This window comes from Peromyscus californicus, unplaced genomic scaffold, assembly GCF_007827085.1.
Source record: "Peromyscus californicus insignis strain IS unplaced genomic scaffold, ASM782708v3 Scaffold_19__1_contigs__length_69161282, whole genome shotgun sequence".
Classification (NCBI taxonomy): domain Eukaryota; kingdom Metazoa; phylum Chordata; class Mammalia; order Rodentia; family Cricetidae; genus Peromyscus; species Peromyscus californicus.
This window is the reverse complement of record NW_026294491.1, coordinates 12,040,545-12,060,103: the sequence shown is the minus strand read 5'-3', so window position 1 is coordinate 12,060,103 and position 19,559 is coordinate 12,040,545. Positions and strand designations below refer to the sequence as shown.

General features: G+C 43.3%; 1 protein-coding gene across 1 annotated transcript in view; it reads left to right on the top strand.

Annotated features, from left to right (window-relative positions):
• Positions 1-11,844: 11,844 nt before the first annotated feature.
• Upb1 (beta-ureidopropionase 1) overlaps positions 11,845-19,559 on the top strand; it is a 35,293-nt gene continuing 27,578 nt past the window's right edge. Inside the window, exon 1 of the mRNA XM_052744692.1 lies at positions 11,845-12,336. Coding sequence (XP_052600652.1) covers positions 12,020-12,336 — 317 coding nt within the window. The 5' untranslated portion in view covers positions 11,845-12,019. The remainder of the gene's footprint in view (positions 12,337-19,559) is intronic.

Genomic DNA, 19,559 nt, shown 5'->3' with positions numbered 1-19,559 from the left:
CCAAATGGATCTCAGCTGAACTGTGCTGCTCAAAGCCTAAAAGCTTAACCAGCTCTAGTTCCTGGTCCTCACACTTTAAATACCTTTCTGCTTTCTGCCATCACTTCCTGGGATTAAAGGCGTGAGTCACCATGCCTGACTGTTTCCAGTGTGGCCTTGAACTCACAGAGATCCAGAGGGATTTCTGCCTCTGGAATGCTAGGATTAAAGGCGTGTGTGTGCCACCATTTTCTGGCCTCTAGTGGCTGTTCTGTTCTCTGACCCCAGATAAGTTTATTAGGGTGCACAATATTTTGGGGAACACAATACCACCACAACATACATCTCTGTGGTATATTGACTTATAGTCTTTCAGGTATACATCTGGGAGTGGGCCATAAGTCAGTTCTATTTTTAATTACTTAGGAGACCTCGGTACTGATTTCCCTAGTGGCTGCACAAATTTATAGCCCTATTAGCAATGAATGAGTGTCCCTTCCCACTGCCCCCCACCCCGTGTCTTCACCAGCATTGGTTTTCCTTTGTTTTCTTTCCTTCTTTAACTGAACACCATTTTTTTTCATATAACATATTCTGATCATGATTTCCTTTCCCTCAACTCCTCCAAGATTCTCCCCACCCCACCCCCCGACCCACACAACTCCACATTCTTTTTCTCTCTTTAAAAAGACAAACAAAAAACAAATAACAAAATAAACACAAACACACCAAACCAAAAAAAAAAACACAAAAACATACAAGCAAAAGACCAATAAGACTTTTTTAAATGACCAAACAAATCAATATGAGATAAAACAATATGAGATAAAAACACCACTGAGTTCACTTTGCTTCGATCAGCTACTCATGGAGCCTGCCCTGAAGTGTGGTGAATAGACCCAGTCAGGGCCTATCGGGAAAAACTTGACACTGCTTCTTTGGAGTCATTGACCACCTCTGGTTTTTACAATCTTCCCACCTCTTCCACATAGCTCCCTCAGCCCTGAGAAGAGAAGTCTGATGGAGACACCCCCTTTAAAATGGAGTACTCCAAAGTCTCTCACTCTCTGCCCACTGCCCATTTGTGGATCTCTGTGACAGCTTCCATATACTGCAAGAAGAGGCTTCTCTGACGATGACTGAGCAAGGCACTGATCTATGGGTATAGCCGTGTGTCATTAGGAGTCATCTTATTGCTATGTTCCTTTAGTATTTGGTCTTCCACTGGGCCCATAGCCTATCTAGTCTCAGGATCTTAGCCACCCTAGCAGTGTCTGGCGTGGATTCCATCTCATGGAGTGAGCCTTAAATCCAATCAGACAGTGATTGGTTATTTCCATGATGTTTGTGCCATGATTGCACCAGCCTAGGCAGGTCACTACTGTAGATCACAGCGTCTGTAGCTGGGTGGGTGGTTACCTTTCCCCTCTGGTAATGAGCACAGTACCTGCTAGCGCCACAAACACTAGTCAGTAGGGGTGAAGGCTCTAGGTAGGTACCAGCTTCGCTTCTCTGTATTAGATGAGATATGTAAGTGTTGTCCTCAGCAATAGGTCCTTACCATCAGGTTGTGTAGAGCAACCAATAGCCTGAGGTGTTTCAGGGTTTCCATGGAACCCCTTTGGCCAGTGACGCAGCTAGATGTAACCTATTCCTGGCACTTTACTTGGTAGTGTAAGATGTCTAGGTAGGGCATTGTTTGGTGACTCCATTTAGATTCCTTTCATATATGCATAAACTTTAGGAGGCCTCTACAGTAGCAGATTTCATATGGCCCCTCAAATGGCCTTCAGTGTTAGCCAGTTCGCCACATATTCTCTCCCTTATCCCGTACTTCCTTCCCCACATTGAATCCTTCCACTCTGGTCTCAACAGCCCCCCTTGTCTCTATAATTTATAGTCTATAATAATATATTCTATCCCCCCCTTCCTTGGGAGAGCCCCCCACCCCTGTCTTTTCACAATGTACCTAACCTCTGTAGTTATATGGACTGTGGCAAGCATATTGAAGGCTTAAACGCTAATATGTAAATTTAAGAGAAAACACGGTATTTGTCTTTGGGGGTCTGAATTACCTAACTGAGGATAATTTTTTTTCTAGCTCCATTCATTTACAGGCTGTATTAGTCCAGGTTCTCTAGAGAAACAGAACTGATAGAATGAATGAATACATACATTACATACATGCACACACACACACACACACACACACACACACACACACACACACACAGAGGATTTATTCAAGTAGCTTACAGGCTGTGGTCCAACTATTTCAACAATAGCTGTCTCCCATGGAAAGGCTAAGAATCCAGAGATTGTCTAGTCCATGCAGCTGGATACATCAGCTGGTCTTCAGTATATGCCAGAATCCAGTAGAAGTAGACTCTAATGCCAGTGAAGGAATAGACTTGCCAGTGAGAGTGAGAACAAACAAGCAAAGGGCAAGAGCTCCCTTCTCCATGTCCTTTATATAGGCTGCCACCAGAAACTGTGGCTCTGATTTTAATGTGGGTCTTCCCACCTCAACCGATCCACTCAAGAAAAATCTCTCACAAGTGTACCCAGTGGCTTGGGTTTTAATTAACTCCAGACGTTGTGAAGTTGACAACCAAAAATAGCCATCAATCTGTGAATTTCATAATTTCATTTTTAAGAGCTGAGTAATATTCCATTGTGTAAATATTCTACAGTTTCGTTACTCATTCATGCACTGATAGACATCTAGGCTGTTTCCAGTTTCTGACTAATATGAAAAGAGCAGAAATGAATATGGATGAGAAAGTACCTCGTAGTGGGATGTAGTCCTTTGTGTATATACTCAAGAGTGGTACAGCTGGACCTTGAGGTAGATCTACTCCCAGCTTCCTGGGGAACTTGCCTCACTGATTTCCATAGTGGCTTTAAAAGTTTGCAGTCCTGCCAGCAATGAATAAGTGCTCCACTTTCCCCACATTCTTGCCAGTCTATGCTGTCATTTGTTTTATTGATCTTGGCCAACCTGACTGGTGGAAGATGAAACCTCAAAGGAGTTATAATTTGCATTTCCCTTATGGCTAAGGATATTGAATATTTCCTTAAATGTTTCTCAGTCATTTGTGTTTTCTCTTTTGAGAGCTCTCTGCTTATTATGTAACCCATTTTCAAACTGGGTTATATGTTTTCTTGATGTTCAGTCTTTTCATTCTTTATAACTTTAGATACTAACCATCTATCTGATGTGTATGTAATTGGTAAAAACCTTTTCCTGTTCTCTAGGCTGTCATTTTGCCCAAATGATGGTGTCCTTTGATACACAGACACTTTTTACCTCCATGATGTTTCATTTATTTATTTATTTATTTTGTTTTAAAGATTTATTTATTTATTATGTATACAGAAGAGGGTGCCCAATCTCATTACAGATGGTTGTGAGCCACCATGTGGGTGCTGGGAATTGAACTCAGGACCTCTGGAAGAGCAATTGGTGCTCTTAACCTCTGAGCCATCTCTCCAGCCCGATGTTTGATTTATTAATTGCTGGTTTTAGTGTCTGTGCAGTTGGTGTCCTGTTCAGACAATCCTTTCCTGTGCCAATGAGTTCAAGCCTATTGCCCATTTTATCTTCAATCAGATTCAGGGTATCAGGTCTTATTTTGAGGTCCTTGATCCATTGGAGTTGGGTTTTGTGCAGGGTGATAAATATGGATCTATTTGCATTCTTTTACATGGTAGCCATCTAGTTTGAACAGCACCTTTTTTTTGAGATGCTGTCTTGTTTCCGGTGTGTGTTTTAAGATTCTTTGTAATGTCTGAGTCTTCAATTTAATTTTGTTGATCAATGTGTGTGTGTTTATACCAATACTATGCTGTTTTTATTACTATGTAGCTCTGTAATACAACTTGAGATATGGCGATACTCACAGTAGTTCATTTATTTTTCAGGATTGTGTTACCTATCCTAGGTTTTTGTGTTTCCATACGAAGCTGAAAGATTGAAGATCCTTCCATTTTTCTGGTGTCTTCAATTTCTTTCTTCAATGTCTTAAAGATTTGTCATACAAGTTTTTCACTTGCTGGTTAGAACTATCACACGATATTTCTGTGGTTATTGTGAAAGATACTGTTTTCCTGATTTCTTTCTCAGTCTGTCATTTATATGTAAAAAGGCTACTGATTTTTGTGCATTAATTTTATATCCTTCTACTTTGATGAAAGTATTTATGAACTCTGGAAAATTCTTGTTCATGTTTTTTGGGTTTTGTATGTATAAAACCACTTCATCTATAAATAAGAATACTTTCTTTTCTATATGTATCCCCTTGATCTCCTTCAGCTGTCTTTATTGCTCTAGCTAAGACTTTAAGTATTGTATTGAATAGCTATGAAGAAAGGGACATTCTTGTCTTGTTCCTGATTTTGGTGGAAATGCTTGATTTTCTCTGTTTAGATTGATTGGCTGTGGGCTTGCTGTCGATTGACTTTATTGTGTTGAGCTATAGCCCTTGTATGCCTGGTCTTGCTGGGACCTTTATCATGAAGAGATGTTGTAAAATATCCTTTCTGCATCTCAGGAGATGATCACGTGGTTTTTGTCTTTCATCAGGATTGTGTTTATTGATTTAGGTATGTTGAACAATCCCTGCTTTTCTGGCATGCAACCAACTTGGTCATGGCCTTTTCATGTGTTCTTGGATCCAGATTGCAAGTATTTTATTGAGAAATTTTGCATCTCTGTTCATAAGGAATATTGGTCTATAATTTTCTTTTTTGTCCTGTCTTTGTGTGGTTTTGTTATCAGGGCAGTTGTAGTTTCATATAAGGGATTATATTCACTTTCTATTTTGCAGAATTATTTGAAGAGTATAGGCATTAATTCTTCTTAGAAGGGCTGGTAGAATTCTGGACTGAATCCATCTGGCCCTGGATTTTTGTTTGTTTGTTTGTGGCTTTTGGCTGCGAGACTTTTAATTGCTCCTTCTATTTCACTAGGTGTTATGGGTCTGTTTAATTGCTTATTTGATCTTGATTTAAATTTAGTATGTCATATTTATCAAGAAATTCATCCATTTCTTGTAGGTTTTCCAGTTGGGTGGAGTACGGATTTTTTGTTTTGTTTTGTTTTTTTCAAGACAGGGTTTCTCAGTGTAGTTTTGGTGCCTGTCCTGGATCTCGCTCTGTAGACCAGGCTGACCTCGAACTCACAAGATCCTCCTGGCTCTGCCTCCTGAGTGCTGGGATTAAAGGTGTGCACCACCACCGCCTGGCTTGGAGTATGGATTTTTAAAGTTTGTTTCTATGATAATCTGAATGTCCTCAGTATCACTTGCAATGTCCCCATTTTGATCTCTAATTTTATTTATTTTGGATCTTCTCTCTTTTTCCTTTAAGTTAATATAGCCAATCTTATTGATTTTCTTGGAGAAATGTGGTGATATTGTGTCCCCCAATATTTTGTGCACCCTAAAAAACTTATCTGGGGTCAGAGAACAGAACAGCCACTAGATAGACATAGAGGCCAGAAAATGGTGGCACTCACACCTTTAATTCTATCACTTGGGAGGCAGAGATCCATCCAGATCTCTGTGAGTTCAAGGCCACACTGAAAACAGCTAGGCATGGTGACACACGCCTTTAATCCCAGGAAGTGATGGCAGGAAGCAGAAAGGTATATAAGCGTGAGGACCAGGAACTAGAGGTTTTTAAGCTTTTAGGCTTTTAGCAGCAGTTCAGCTGAGATCCATTCGGATGAGGACTCAGAGGTTTCCAGTTTGAGGAAACAGGATCAGCTGAGAAGCTGGCGAGGTGAGGTTAGCTGTGGCTTGTTCTGTCTCTCTGATCTTTCAGGATTTACCTCAATAGCTGGCACTGAGTTTTTATTTAATAAGACCGTTTAGCAATTCGTCTACAGAGAAACACCTCTTTGTTTCATCAATTTTTTCTATTTGTTGTTATTTCTATCTTATTGATTTCAGCCTTGATTTTGATTATTTCTTGGTGTCTACTGGTTTGGGTTGTCATTTATTCCTGCTGTTCTAAAGCTTTCAGGTGTATTACTAAGTTACTAATATGAGATCTCTCCAATTTTTTAATGTATGCATTTGTGTTATGAACTTGCCTCTTAAAACTGCCTTCCTTATTTCCCGTGGATTTGGGTGTGTTGTGTTTTCATTTTCGTCTACTTCTTTAAAGATTTTAATTTCCTTTTTGATTTCTTTCCTGACACATTTTTCATTCGAAAGTGAATTGTTCATTTTCCATAAGTTTGTATACTTTCTGCTGTTTCTGTTGTTCATGGTGGACAGATAGGATGCAGGATGTTATTTCTTACATATGTAGACTGTTGCTTTGTGTCTTAGTATATGGTCACTTTTAGAGAAAGTTCCATGAGCTGTTGAGAAGAAAGTATATTCTGTAGTGTTTGGGTAGAGTGTTCTGTAGATGTCTACTAGGTCAGTTTGATTTATGGTGTTATTTAATTCCATAATTTTTCTGTTTAGTTTTTGTCTAGATGACCTGCCTATTGGCAAGACTAGGGTATGGCAGTCTCCCACTTTTGGTGTGTGAGGGTTAATGTGTGATTTTTAGCTGTAGCAGTCTTTCTTTTATCATTGGTTTACCATTGAGTTTGGTGCATAGATGTTAAGAATTGAAATATCCTCTTGGTGGGTTTTTGCTTTCATGAGTATCTAGTGTCTTTCTCTATCTCTTCTGATTAGTTCCAGTTTATAGTCCATTTTGTCAGATATTTAAATGGCTACACCTGCTTGCTTCTTGGGTTCATTTGCTTGGAATATCTTTTTCTGTCCTTTTACCAGAGGAAAAATCTATTCTTTAGAGTGAGGTGTGTTTCTTGGATGCAGCAGAAAGATGGGTCCTATTTTCTAATGCAGTGTATTAGTCTGTTTTATCCTGGAATGTTCTTCTTTCCCCATCAGTGGGGATTGATAGTTTTGCTGGGTCTAGTAGTCTGGGGTGGCTTCTTGTACAGTGATAGGCAACTCCTATTGGTTGGCATATTTTTTTCCTATGGTGTTGTTAAAAATATTTTCTGTGCCTTTGACCTAGGTTTCTTCTTTTTCCTCTATGCCTATTATCCACATATTTGGTCTTTTCACAGTGTCCTAGATTTCCCAGATGTTTTGTGCCTGGAGTTTTTTAGATTTGACATTTTCTTTGGCTGTGGTGTCCATTTCTAGTACTCGTCTTCAGCACCCGAGGTTCTCTCTTTTGTGTCTTGTACTCTGTTGGTGGAGCTTACCTCTGAGGTTTTGTTCGACATCCTGAACTTTCCATTTCCAGTTTTATTTCAGTTTGTGTTTTCTTTAGTGATTCTGTTTGTCAAATTTCGCTTTCATGTTCTGAATCATTTTCATTATTTTACTCAACTGTTTGTGTTTTCACAGATTTCACTAAGGGTTTACTCATAGCCCCTTTCAGGTCCTTGAACATATTCACAATTGCTATTTTGAAGTCCTTGTCTTCTGCTTCAGTTATATTGCATTTCTCAGGGCCTTCTGCAATAGGCTGACTGACATCTGGTGGAGGCATAGATATTGTCTTGGCTGGTCATGTCTGCAGTTTTTGCCTTGGCATCTAGGTATTCGTAGTCATGATGTTTGAGGTCTTTCTTGGTGTCCGTATCTGGCCTTGTCTTGGTTGAGTGGATGTTCTACTCTTTGGTTGCTGTTGCTGTGTCTGGATTCTAGGCAAGTGTGGTGGCTGTGGTGGCCCTGACAGAGGGTACTTCTGTGGGTAGGTGGGTGGCAGAAAGGAATGGAGATGGTCGAGGAGGAATGCCTGAGAGGGTCTAGGGGAAGAGCTAGAGGGACTGAGTTAGCACCAACAGGGTGTTCCCAGGGAGTGGAGGGTGGAGGGGCTCCTGAAAGCAGCAGGGCAAAGAATAAGTCTGGAGAGACAGGGATGTAAGGGCTAGAGGGACCCCGGGTGATGGTCATTCTGCCCGGGGTTAGATAGAATCTCAAAGCAGCTTTAATTTGCATTTTCCTGATGACTGAGCATACAGAACACCTTTTTCAATATTAATCACCATTTGTATTCCTTCTTTCAAAATCTGCCTATATTTTATTTGCCCATTTATTGAATGGATGCTTTGGTTTTGGTGTTTAATTTCTGCACTTCTTTATATCTGCTAGATGGTAAGTCCCTGTGTGGTATATGATTGGCAACATTTTCCTCCCATTCTGTGGGTTGCTTCATCCTCTGATGATTCTTTTCTTGGGATTGCTTCCTGTGGTGGCGGAGTTTCTTTTCAGGAAGTTATCCATTATACTTGTACCTTGAAGGTTGTTGCCTGTGTTTTCTTCTAGAACTTTCAAGAAGAGTACTGGCATTACAATAAAATTTTGATCCATTTTGAGTTGATTTTTGTGTAGGGTGAGAGGGAATTTTTTTTCACTCTTGTACATATGAACGTTCAGTTTGCCCCAGCACCATTACTTGAAGAGGCCATCTTCCTCCAATGTATATTTTTGACACCTTTGTAAATTTTAGATAGCTGCAGCTGTGTGGATTTATTTCTGGGTTTTCTGTTCTACTCCATGGGCCAATATGCCTGTTTTTGTGTTAGTACCACTCAGTTTTGAATCACTATGGCTCTATAGTATAATTTGAGGTCAGGTGTTGATTCCAACAGTAATGAATGCTTTTTCTTCTTAGGATTGCTTTAGTATCTTTTTGTGCTTCCACATGAATTTTTCAACTGTTGTTTTTTTTGTTTTTCTCTAGTTCTATGAAAAATGTCATTGGAATTTGTATGTGACTGAATAGTATTTGTGTGCACATGCATGATACCTGTGAGTGTGCAGAGAAAGCCAGACAAGGATGTCAGCTTTCAGCTCTATCATTCTCCACCTGACCTCCACACATATGCTGTGGCATGCATGTATGTGCTCATATGTATAAGCACACACAAATAAATAAGAACAAATAATAAACGTATGAATAAGTTGTCAGAAGACAACTTGTGGACGTTGGTTCTCACCTTCCATGGTGTGGGTTCTGGGATAGACGTTGGGTTTGGTGGCAAGTGCCTTACCACTGAGCCACCTCACTGGCTCTGTCATTGGAATTTTGATGGAGAGAAAGACTGTGCTGAATCTGTGGATCACTTCCGGTGACACAGCTATTTCAAAATACCGATTCTGTCAATCTATGCACAAGGAAGGGGTTCTATCTTCCCGCACCTTCTTCAGTTTCATTCTTCAATGCTTTAAAGTTTTCAATGAAGAAGTATTTCACCTCCTTGACTAAATTTATTTATAAGTATTTTCTTATTTATTTGGGGGAATAGCTTTTGTTTTTTTTTTTTTTTGTTTGTTTGTTTTTTTTTAGCATGTGGATGTTGAACAGTGTTTAAGCAAGAAGTCTATAAAGGACATGAGTATTTTGTTCATCAAGAAACACAGCTGCTTTTTGTGGGGTGTGTCTGTGACCACCATGGCCAGTAGAGCAAAGATCGATGTGAGATAAGAAGGGAGTTTGGTTCAACGAGGTGTTGGTTCAAAGAGAGTTTGACTCTGAGCTGTTTATTTTAGGTATGTTTAAGTACAGCACAGTTTGGGGGGTAGGGAGTTTCCTGGTGTAATTAACTCAATCCCATGTGCACAATAAAGCTTAAGACATGACTACACTGAAACTCTTTATAAAGTATATGTGACATTTTGCATAAAGATGGGTTCTATGGATTGAGTACATGTGACATCTTCCATAAAGATAGGCACTGTGAATTGACTGAGAAAAACAAGCTCATGCTCAGGGCCTGGGGAGGATCTGGTATGGTCTTAGTCATACACCTAAGCACAGAGTCACTAGGCTATTAACTACCTCTGCTCCCAACCTTCTGAGCAGAAAACAGGTTATGCATCTTTCTCTTCGAGGAGACAACCCCGGGTGTTTCACATTCTTGGTTTCCCTAGTGCTTTTCTGTGAGCACAAGGACCTCTGTGCCTTCTACAGCGTTTTATTAAACTAATATAATTCTAGGCATTCTGCAACAGACTTAACCATAACAGCACTAATGAGGCTGATGCAGGAAGATTGCCAGTTTGAAGCCAACCTGGCCTTCATAACAAGTTCCAAACCAATTCCAGTAAGATTACCTCTAAAAGTAAACAAAAAACAATATAAACAAGTCATTTCTACTTAATATTTTTTTCGGAGTCATTTAATATTTTTTTCTGAGTCATTTAAACCTTGCAAAGTATTTTGGCTCCTGTCTTTTTTTAATTCAGGAGCTCTCACTCATTTCTCAGACAATTTTGATAGCCACATTAATGACTTATAAATATGAGCATATATGTTGATTTAACATGTAACACATATACATAAAATAATTTTCAGAATTGTTTTTTTTTTTTTCGAGACAGGGTTTCTTACTATAACCCTGGCTGTCCTGGAACTCACTCTGTAGACCAGACTGGCCTCAAACTCACAGAGATTCACCTGCTTCTGCTTCCCCATTGCTGGGATTAAAGGCCTGCATGACCACTGCCAGGCATAATTTTCATATTTTATCGGAAAATTTGCTAGTTTTTCAAATCGTTTTTCTTTCTTTGAATTATCAGTCTAGTCATTTTCGCCATAACTATGCAATCCTTAGTCCTACATTTGCATTTCTGAATCCTGGTTACAAGGAAAACCTAAATCTCAAAGAAGCAAGAATTAGCTCAAAGACTGTTGAGAAGGGTGTAAAGGCCTGGTGACAGCAAACACGTGAAGGCGAACCTTGTTACAAACTTAAGTTCCTGATTTTTTTTTTTTTTTTTGGTTTTTCGAGACAAGGTTTCTCTGTGTAAGCTTTGCGCCTTTCCTGGAGCTCACTCTGTAGCCCAGGCTGGCCTCGAACTCACGGAGATCCGCCTGCCTCTGCCTCCCGAGTGCTGGGATTAAAGGTGTGCGCCACCTGATTTTAAGAAGTACAGAAAACACGCCGGGCGGTGGTGGCGCACGCCTTTAATCCCAGCACTCGGGAGGCAGAGCCAGGCGGATCTCTGTGAGTTCGAGGCCAGCCTGGACTACCAAGCGAGTTCCAGGAAAGGCGCAAAGCTACATAGAGAAACCCTGTCTCGAAAAACCAAAAAAAAAAAAAAAAAAAAAAAAGAAGTACAGAAAACATCAAAGCAGTGATATATATATATAATATATTTTATATATTTTATATATATATTATATATATATATATTTATATATTAAGCCCACCCTTTCACGCCAGAGTCTGTAGCAAGGAGTGCTCTACCACCGAACCAAACTCCAGCAAGGCTGGAAAGTAGTCACAGGACTGCAGTTTCATAGATAAAGCAACAGAAGACCAGGTGTAACAGGATGACTCCCCAGGCCACAGAACTAAATTAGGGTCTTGGGACTGCTCCCTCCACCCTTGCTTCAGGAGTAAACCTGGCTATGCTTTCGTAAGTCACAGGTTTGTAAGCGAACTCTTCTCTGGCTCCCAAGTGTGGTGTGTCTGTGGATTACAGGGAACAGCAAGAGGGGCTTTTACCACTACCGCCTCGGAGAAGAATCTAATGCAGCTGGCAAACGCCCACGTCCGCGCGTGTACCGCAGAAGGCAGAGATCCTGACGCTGCACGGGAATACAGAGGGAGAGTCCCCCCCATTGGGATCCGGGATCCTGCAGTATTGACTGCAGGGAAGTGCCTGGGATACCAGGCTTGCATTGCCTGACTCGCCGGACCTGTGGCTCAAAGGAAGCCTAAGGCCTGGCGTGGTTATAGCACCAGGACTCTGGACTGGCCCCAGAAATACTCAGACACCAAGGTATTGCTTCTTGCCCACCTGTTCTGCGGACCAAGACCCAGGTCAAATGACCTCAGCCCAGGCCCCGCCCCCACTCTCCGCCTACCAGAGATCTCTAGCTATACCTGAGGCAGGGAGAAGGGAGAGTTCGAGGAGTGAGGGCGAGCAAGAGAGAAGGAAGGAAGAGGACAGATGGGACACCCCGGCTAGGGCAAGCTGCCAGGGAAAGCCTCTGGCTGTGACCCACACTGGTCCAGAAGGCAAGTCTGGCCCTTGATGGAGAGCCAATGGGGCGGTTTCACTACGAAGGTCCTGAGCACGGATTGGCTGCTGTCAGCAGAGGCATGGGGAGTGTGTTGTCTGCTCATGGACCCTCCCCCGAGTTGAGTCCAACACCACGTGGTTGGAGAGCTGCCAGGCTTGCACCGGCTTCTCCTCCCAGTCCTGAGGCCAAGAGGCAGAACATTCCTGTGAGACACGAGAACCTGCAGCCTCTGGCCATGGCGGGACCCGAGTGGCAGTCCCTGGAGCAGTGTCTGGAAAAGCATCTGCCGCCTGATGATTTGGGCGAGGTGAAGCGAGTTCTCTACGGCAAGCAGACGAGGTCAGGGATGCAGCGGCTGAGTTTGGGGAGGGGGCAGGGATTGTAACCACCATGTGTGGACTTGGGGAGCAACGGGGAGGGCTTCTGGGCTGAGAATGGTGCTGTGGGGGCAGTGATAAAGAATCTTGCATAGGCCATTGATCGAACTTGACGGGAGCCTTTAGGGGGTGACCCCTAACAAACTGCTTTACCGCCCCCTCCCCCACTACCACCTGACACATACCTTATGTGGGACAAAATAGGAAAGAAAGGGAATTTGTCTCTTCAAGCTCTCTCCGTTAAGTTTACTGGCTTTGACCCAGATCCCAGCTTCCTCCCTGGAGGTCTGTCCAAGGCCTCCAAGTAGGGTCTCCTGATCTCTCCTTCCAGCCGTGACCTAGCATCCTGGAGGTGGGGGCCTACTGAATCAAACTAGCTAAGAAGCTTCCCAACTGTCAAGAGAACCGGCAACACAACTTTTCACACAGTGGGCAAGCTGGCAGTGGATCGCCAGACTTTTATTTTATTTTAGAGTGGTATCGTTGGGCATCTGGTATAACAGAGCTGGGGGAAAGACCCCATTCTGGACTTTCTTTTTGATCTATTTTTCTGGAGCAACCAGAAAGTTGTCTTTAAATGGACTGCGTCCTTGTCCCCTGTTTAAACCCTGGAAGGTGTTTTCTCAGCTGTTACAATGAACTGTAGACTCTGACCTTGCTAACATCTCTTTCCGCTTCCTTGCCTCCAGTGGCCTGATCAATCCAACCTGTTTGCTCCAGGACCTCTCCATGTACCAATGACCTTGTCTTAGGACGTTGACCAGCCAAAGAGAATTGATGAAATCTGTAGTTCCTGGCAACCTTAGAGTTCTTGGGCGGGGGGGGGGGGGGGGGGGGGGGGGGGGGGGGCTCATCCACTAAATCTACCACAGCAAGTGCATGGTAGAACAGCTTCATTGGCATTTTGGGGGGAAAAAAACAACTCTCCGTAAGCCATGAGGGGTTAGATGACCCCAAAATGCTCTACTTCCTACTGTATTTTCGAGACCAGTCAGTCATATGGGTGGGTGACGTAGTAGCTCAGTGGCCTGCCCGGCATGCCAGAGGCCTGGGTTTTCACAGCCCCATATAAAACCACACGGCAACAGCGGCAAATTAGTTGCGTGAGAAGTGTTAGAATTGAGACTCCCAAAGAAGGTTTTCTTAAACGAAACAAGGGGTATTCTGGCCTGGCTTCTTGGCATGGTAATTGCTTTGCTTTAAGGGTAAAGTGAGCATGTTATCGTGGAATTGATACCATTGGCATCAGAGGTAAAATTGAGGGGCATTATAAAGAAAGAAATGTTTCCCACAGAAGTGACTGGTACACATCCTGGGGAGTGGGGAGGCCAGGTCAAAGACTACTAAGTAAGAGGTATTGTATCAGCATTTGGAGAACCACAGAGTAGGGCAAAATTGTAACGGAGGCTAAAATGCTAACCAGTGCTAACCTGTGACTGCCAGACCCTGACCCTGGGGCTTGGCTCCCAGTAACTGAACACGGGCCTGCTCTTGTTTTTCCATTCTTTTCTTGGGTTCTGTTTCCCTGACAACCTTTCCATGTGTTATCTCTTAAGGTGTGACCATGCATGCTTAATTCTTATGCTCAAGTGAGGTTTGGCTATGAGCAGAAATTTCAACTGAAGACAGAAAATTATTCTATCTTTAAAATACTTAAAAGCTCCTCTTGCTTAAACTCTTGTTCCTTCTTCAGAGGCCAGTTTGTACACAGCTACTTCCCCAAATCATCCTCTCTCCAAATTTCTTGCTGTGCCCAACACATTGACAATGCTTATTAAATATTTGCCATGAAAGAGCTACATGAGTGAGCGTTACCCACACCAGACAGGTGAGAGATCCCCAGAGAACAGAACTAAGAAGGATCCATTAATCAATCCCTTCAACATTTGTTGCTGACTTATTTTTGCCTAAGACATTAGAGGGACTATTAAGTGATACACGGGTTCCTGCCTTTGGCAGGATGTTCTTTTTCTTTATTTTTCTTGCTGGTGTTGATGAGACCCAAACTCAGGGTCTCCTGCATGCTAGGCTGTAGCTAGAGTTTTCCTGCCTGGCCCACAGTCAGGACAAATCTCTGACACCCGCCAATCCCACAGCCATTCAGACCCAACCAAATAAACATAGAGACTTATATTAGTTACAAACTGTATGGCCATGGCAGGCTTCTTGCTAACTGTTCTTGCAGTTTAAATTAATCCATTTCCATTAATCTGTACCTTGCCACATGGCTCATGGCTTACCGGCATCTTTGCATGCTGTTTCTCATCATGGTGGCTGGCAGTGTCTCTCTCACCCAGCTTCCTGTTCTCTCAATTCTCCTCTCTGTTAGTCCCGCCTATACTTCCTGCCTGGCCACTGACCAATCAGTGATTTATTCATTGACCAATCAGCAACACATTTGACATACAGACCATCCCACAGCACTTCCCCTTTTCTTTTCTTAAAAAGGAAGGTTTTAACCTTTACACATCTCCAAAGTCAGCTTGGTATATTTGGGATTTTGGGCGTAGCTTCTCTTACTACTTCCTGCTGGAGGGGGGCGCTGTATCTTATGGGGACATAAAGAATATTTTAGGGTTATGGAGTAGTCCATGAGGGTGTATCATCTGAGCCAGTTGCCTTGAAACGGTTCTGGATGTTGGATCATCTGGGCCATGGTGTCATCGGAGACCTTTCAGGTGGTCTTGGCTGGTCAAACCTGATGTGTCTTAATCTGGAACAAATCCATAGCCTCTGACTTTCTGTGGAAACAAAAGCAGAGCCTCCTTTCCAAAGCAACATATCCTTACATCCAAATTTTGAAGTCAAGGTACCTTTAAAATATACATTTTGAGCCGGGCGGTGGTGGCGCACGCCTTTAATCCCAGCACTCGGGAGGCAGAGGCAGGCGGATCTCTGTGAGTTCGAGGCCAGCCTGGTCTCCATAGCGAGTTCCAGGAAAGGCGCAAAGCTACACAGAGAAACCCTGTCTCGAAAAACCAAAAAAAAAAAAAAAATATACATTTTGGCATAACTCAACAGCTTTTGTAATCAAATGTTTTTCTTTAGTTACGAATATCAAAGAGAACATAATCCAGATTCTCTGTGTGGTAGCCATCTTTACGTGGCTTATTTTTTTATATTAGCTTGAGCCTATTGCTTTGAACTGTAGCCTTCTAAGCCTGAAACGGCGCTGGTGCTGCTGGCTCCGCCCACTTCAGCTTCCCAACATGGCGGTGATACGTTTTCCGCCAGCTCTGGGAGCCATCAACTCTCAGAAATAGTGGGTCTATGCTTTTATCCAAGCATCGTGTAGCCCAGAAAGCTTTTTTTTTTGTTTTGTTTTGTTTTGTACTAGCAAAGGCTAAATCCACCACACAGCTTAATGTGCCACTTGCAGAGGCCTCATTCCCACCATACTGCAGGTCGAGCATGCACGCACGCTAGGAACCCGCCAGTAGCTCAAACCGGCAGGCTGCAGCTAACTTGAAAGAGACAACTAGGAACTGTTTTTAGCTCCGTTTTAGAATCTTTTTTCTCAGGTTTTAGGTGGAAACTCTTGCCACCACGTTGGACGCCATTTGTAGCTAGAGTTTTCCTGCCTGGCCCACAGTCAGGGCAAATCTCTGACACCCGCCAGTCCCACAGCCATTCAGACCCAACCAAATAAACATAGAGACTTATATTAGTTACAAACTGTATGGCCATGGCAGGCTTCTTGCTAACTGTTCTTACAGTTTAAATTAATCCATTTCCATTAATCTATACCTTGCCACATGGCTCATGGCTTACCGGCATCTTTACATGCTGTTTTTCATCATGGTGGCTGGCAGTGTCTCTCTCACCCAGCTTCCTGTTCTCTCAATTCTCCTCTCTGTTAGTCCCGCCTATACTTCCTGCCTGGCCACTGACCAATCAGTGATTTATTCATTGACCAATCAGCAACACATTTGACATACAGACCATCCAACAGCACTAGGCAAGTGCTGAATGTGGCCACACGGACACCAAAATCTGACCAGACGCTTTAAGGCATTCCTGGGAACTTAAACGTTCAGAAACCCACTTTCTTGACTGTATTAAAGACTTCACAGGAGAAGTGAAACCTGGATGTTCAGAACGTTGCTTATAGAAATATTAAGGAATGGCCGGGCGGTGGTGGCGCACGCCTTTAATCCCAGCACTCGGGAGGCAGAGGCAGGCGGATCTCTGTGAGTTCGAGGCCAGCCTGGTCTCCATAGCGAGTTCCAGGAAAGGCGCAAAGCTACACAGAGAAACCCTGTCTCGAAAAACCAAAAAAAAAAAAAAAAAAAGAAATATTAAGGAATGATGTGAAGGACATCCATGAGGTTTCAGGAATATCATATTGAGCAGAATGGAGCCTTGGCAGCCAAAGTGGAACTCTTTAGTCAGCTATGATAGGGACATCACTAAAAGACTGCCAACAACGTCACCTGGTAGAATTCCCTGGAAGCAGTAAACCATCTGTCATGACTACTTGACGAAAGGAAACTATTGGAGAAAACAAACTCACTGTCCACCAGAAGTCATCAAAACAGGAGATCATACTCAGTGGAAATGGTAGGGTGCACGCAACATTATTGGGGCTTTAAGATTCAACTGCTTGATCACCTTGATTAGAAAAATATACCAGGTTCTTCATTTGCGACTGTTAATTTTTTTTTTTTTTTTTTGATTTTTCGAGACAGGGTTTCTCTGGGTAGCTTTGCGCCTTTCCTGGAACTCACTTGGTAGTCCAGGCTGGCCTCGAACTCACAGAGATCCTCCTGGCTCTGCCTCCCGAGTGCTGGGATTAAAGGCGTGCGCCACCACCGCCCGGCGCGACTGTTAATTTTAAAAGTCAAGTATGTGTTCAATAATGCATGTCATAGGAAAACATGATTTACTAAAAACAAATGACAAGAAGATATGGACACATTCAGTCTCCTGTAGGTATGCATGAGGTCTCAGGTGGAAATGTCAGTGGTTGTCTGCTGTGTGGCTGAGGGTCTCGCAGGGATCTCTGAGAGCTTGGGAACTGTGCTCTGATGGTCTTTCCAGAGGGAGAAACAGCAAGTACACCATGGAAAGAAAGCCTGGGAGGAATACCATATGTCAAAGAGGTCAGAGGAAGCAGAGAGTGTTGGGTAAGGCTGAGCAGGTGGGAGGACTCCAGGTTGGACATGGAAGTAGCTTCAGATGGCACAGAGACGTCTGTTAGCTGTGATTCAAGGGATGAAAAGGCAGGGTGGTTCCTAAGATGTTAAATGGGAGCCAGAGAATGGGGCTAAAGAGGGCAACAGAGATAAAGGACCGAGATGAGGGTATGTGTGGAAGCTCCCTGATGAGGGGCGAGTGGGTGTGTATACTCTCACATACTCATCTTTTTCTGTTTTTTAAATGGGAGAGACCCAGTCACCATGAATGGCGAATGTGACAGGTCTGTGCATACTGGGAAGAATGTTCAAGCTGTGTATCGTATGTTGTTTATGACTAGGAGCGTGGTCATCCTTAGGTGACTTTGTGGTTGTGTCAACTTGACAAAGGGTACTTACACCCACCTAAATGCTGTAAACTCATCCTTTGTCATGGTACTTCTTCCTTCCTCCCTTCCTGTATCCCTTCCTTCCTCCCTTCCTTCCCTCCCCTTCCCTCCCCTCCCTTCCCCTCCTTAAGATTTTTCTTTTGTGGAGCTAGGAATGGAATTCAGGAGGATTGCCACATGCTAGATGGCTTAGTTTTCTTTCTTTCACTGTAATAAAAATAACGACCCAAAACAACTCAGGGAGGAAAGTTATAGCTTATAGCTCACAGTCCATCCTGAAGGGAACTCAAGGCAGGAACCTGGAGGCAGGAGCTGAAGCAGAGGCTGTGGAGGGGTGCTGCTTACGGGCTTGCTCCTCATAGCTTGCTCAGCCTGCGGTCTTATAGACTCCAGGACCTCCTGCCTAAGAGCGGCACCACCCACAGTGAGCTGGGCCCTCCCACATCAATCATTCATCAAGAAATTACCCCAGAGATTTGCCTACAGGCCAACCTGATGGAGGCACTCCATCGTTAGAGATTTCCTCTTCCCAGATATATCTAGATTTTTGCATCAAGCTGACAAAAGGCAGCCAGCAGCATAAGTAGGGACCACTGACCTAAACTGTAACCCTTTAACATAGACACAGATGCCATCAAGAGGGATCATGAACATGAGATATTATGCTGCTGTTGGTGCAATTCAGTGTCCTGCTTTATATTAGCCACGATAGTCCATTCTAATTTAAAAGTGAAGCATTCACAGAAGCCAGTAACATAGTTACTGGCTATTATGATCAAGTGTTCTGTTCTGTACATAATTGTGTATGTTGTGTTGGACCTGTATGTGGCTGGCTATACTGTGTGGACTTATATCAGGATCACTACAAACACAGTAATGTACTATGATGTCGTGACAACTAGGATGTCACAAGGGGAAGGGACTCTTTCAGGTCCACTAGAGTCATAGGGGACTGGAGTCATCTATGTAGTCCCTCGCTGACAGAAAAGTCGTCATGCCCACATGCCTCTACGCTACCCAGTGACACAGGCCAGATGAAGAACGGAGAGTGCAGGATGCTGCCTTTCCATTTGCCGTTTCTGTGCCTCCTTGGGAGGATGCACAAAACCTTAGGAGGGCTCCCTTTGAGGTCTGGAGCTGAAGTTTGGAGAAGACTTATTTTTCCTTTTCTTCCCCCTGCGCTGTGATGCGATTTCCCCTTCACAGTCGTGTTTCCTTTGTTACAAAGCTCGGCTTTAATCATCTAAAGAGCTGAAGGCAAAGGGCCACTGCAGGAAGAGAGGTGAAGTTCCCGAAGTGTGAGGTTGCCGAGAAAGCAGAAGCCTAGGGCCCTCAAGCCAGGTCTGCCTCCACCCTGGCAAGGAGGGAGGGACCCAGGAGTGTGTCTTGGAGCCAGGATGAGAAGTAACAAGCCTTCCTCCTTGAAGTGGGGGTAAGGAGAGTTGAGATTCTTCATAGCAAGAGAGGCAGAGGAGCTGAGAGCAAGTACAGAAGTGGTTCTCAACCTGTGGGTCACGACCCCTTCAGGGTCACATATCAGATATTTACATTGTGATTCATTAACAGTCGCAAAATTACAGTTATGAAGTAGCAATGAAGTGATTTTATGGTTGGGGGTCACCACGACATGAGGAACTGTATTGAAGGGTCGCAGCGTCAGG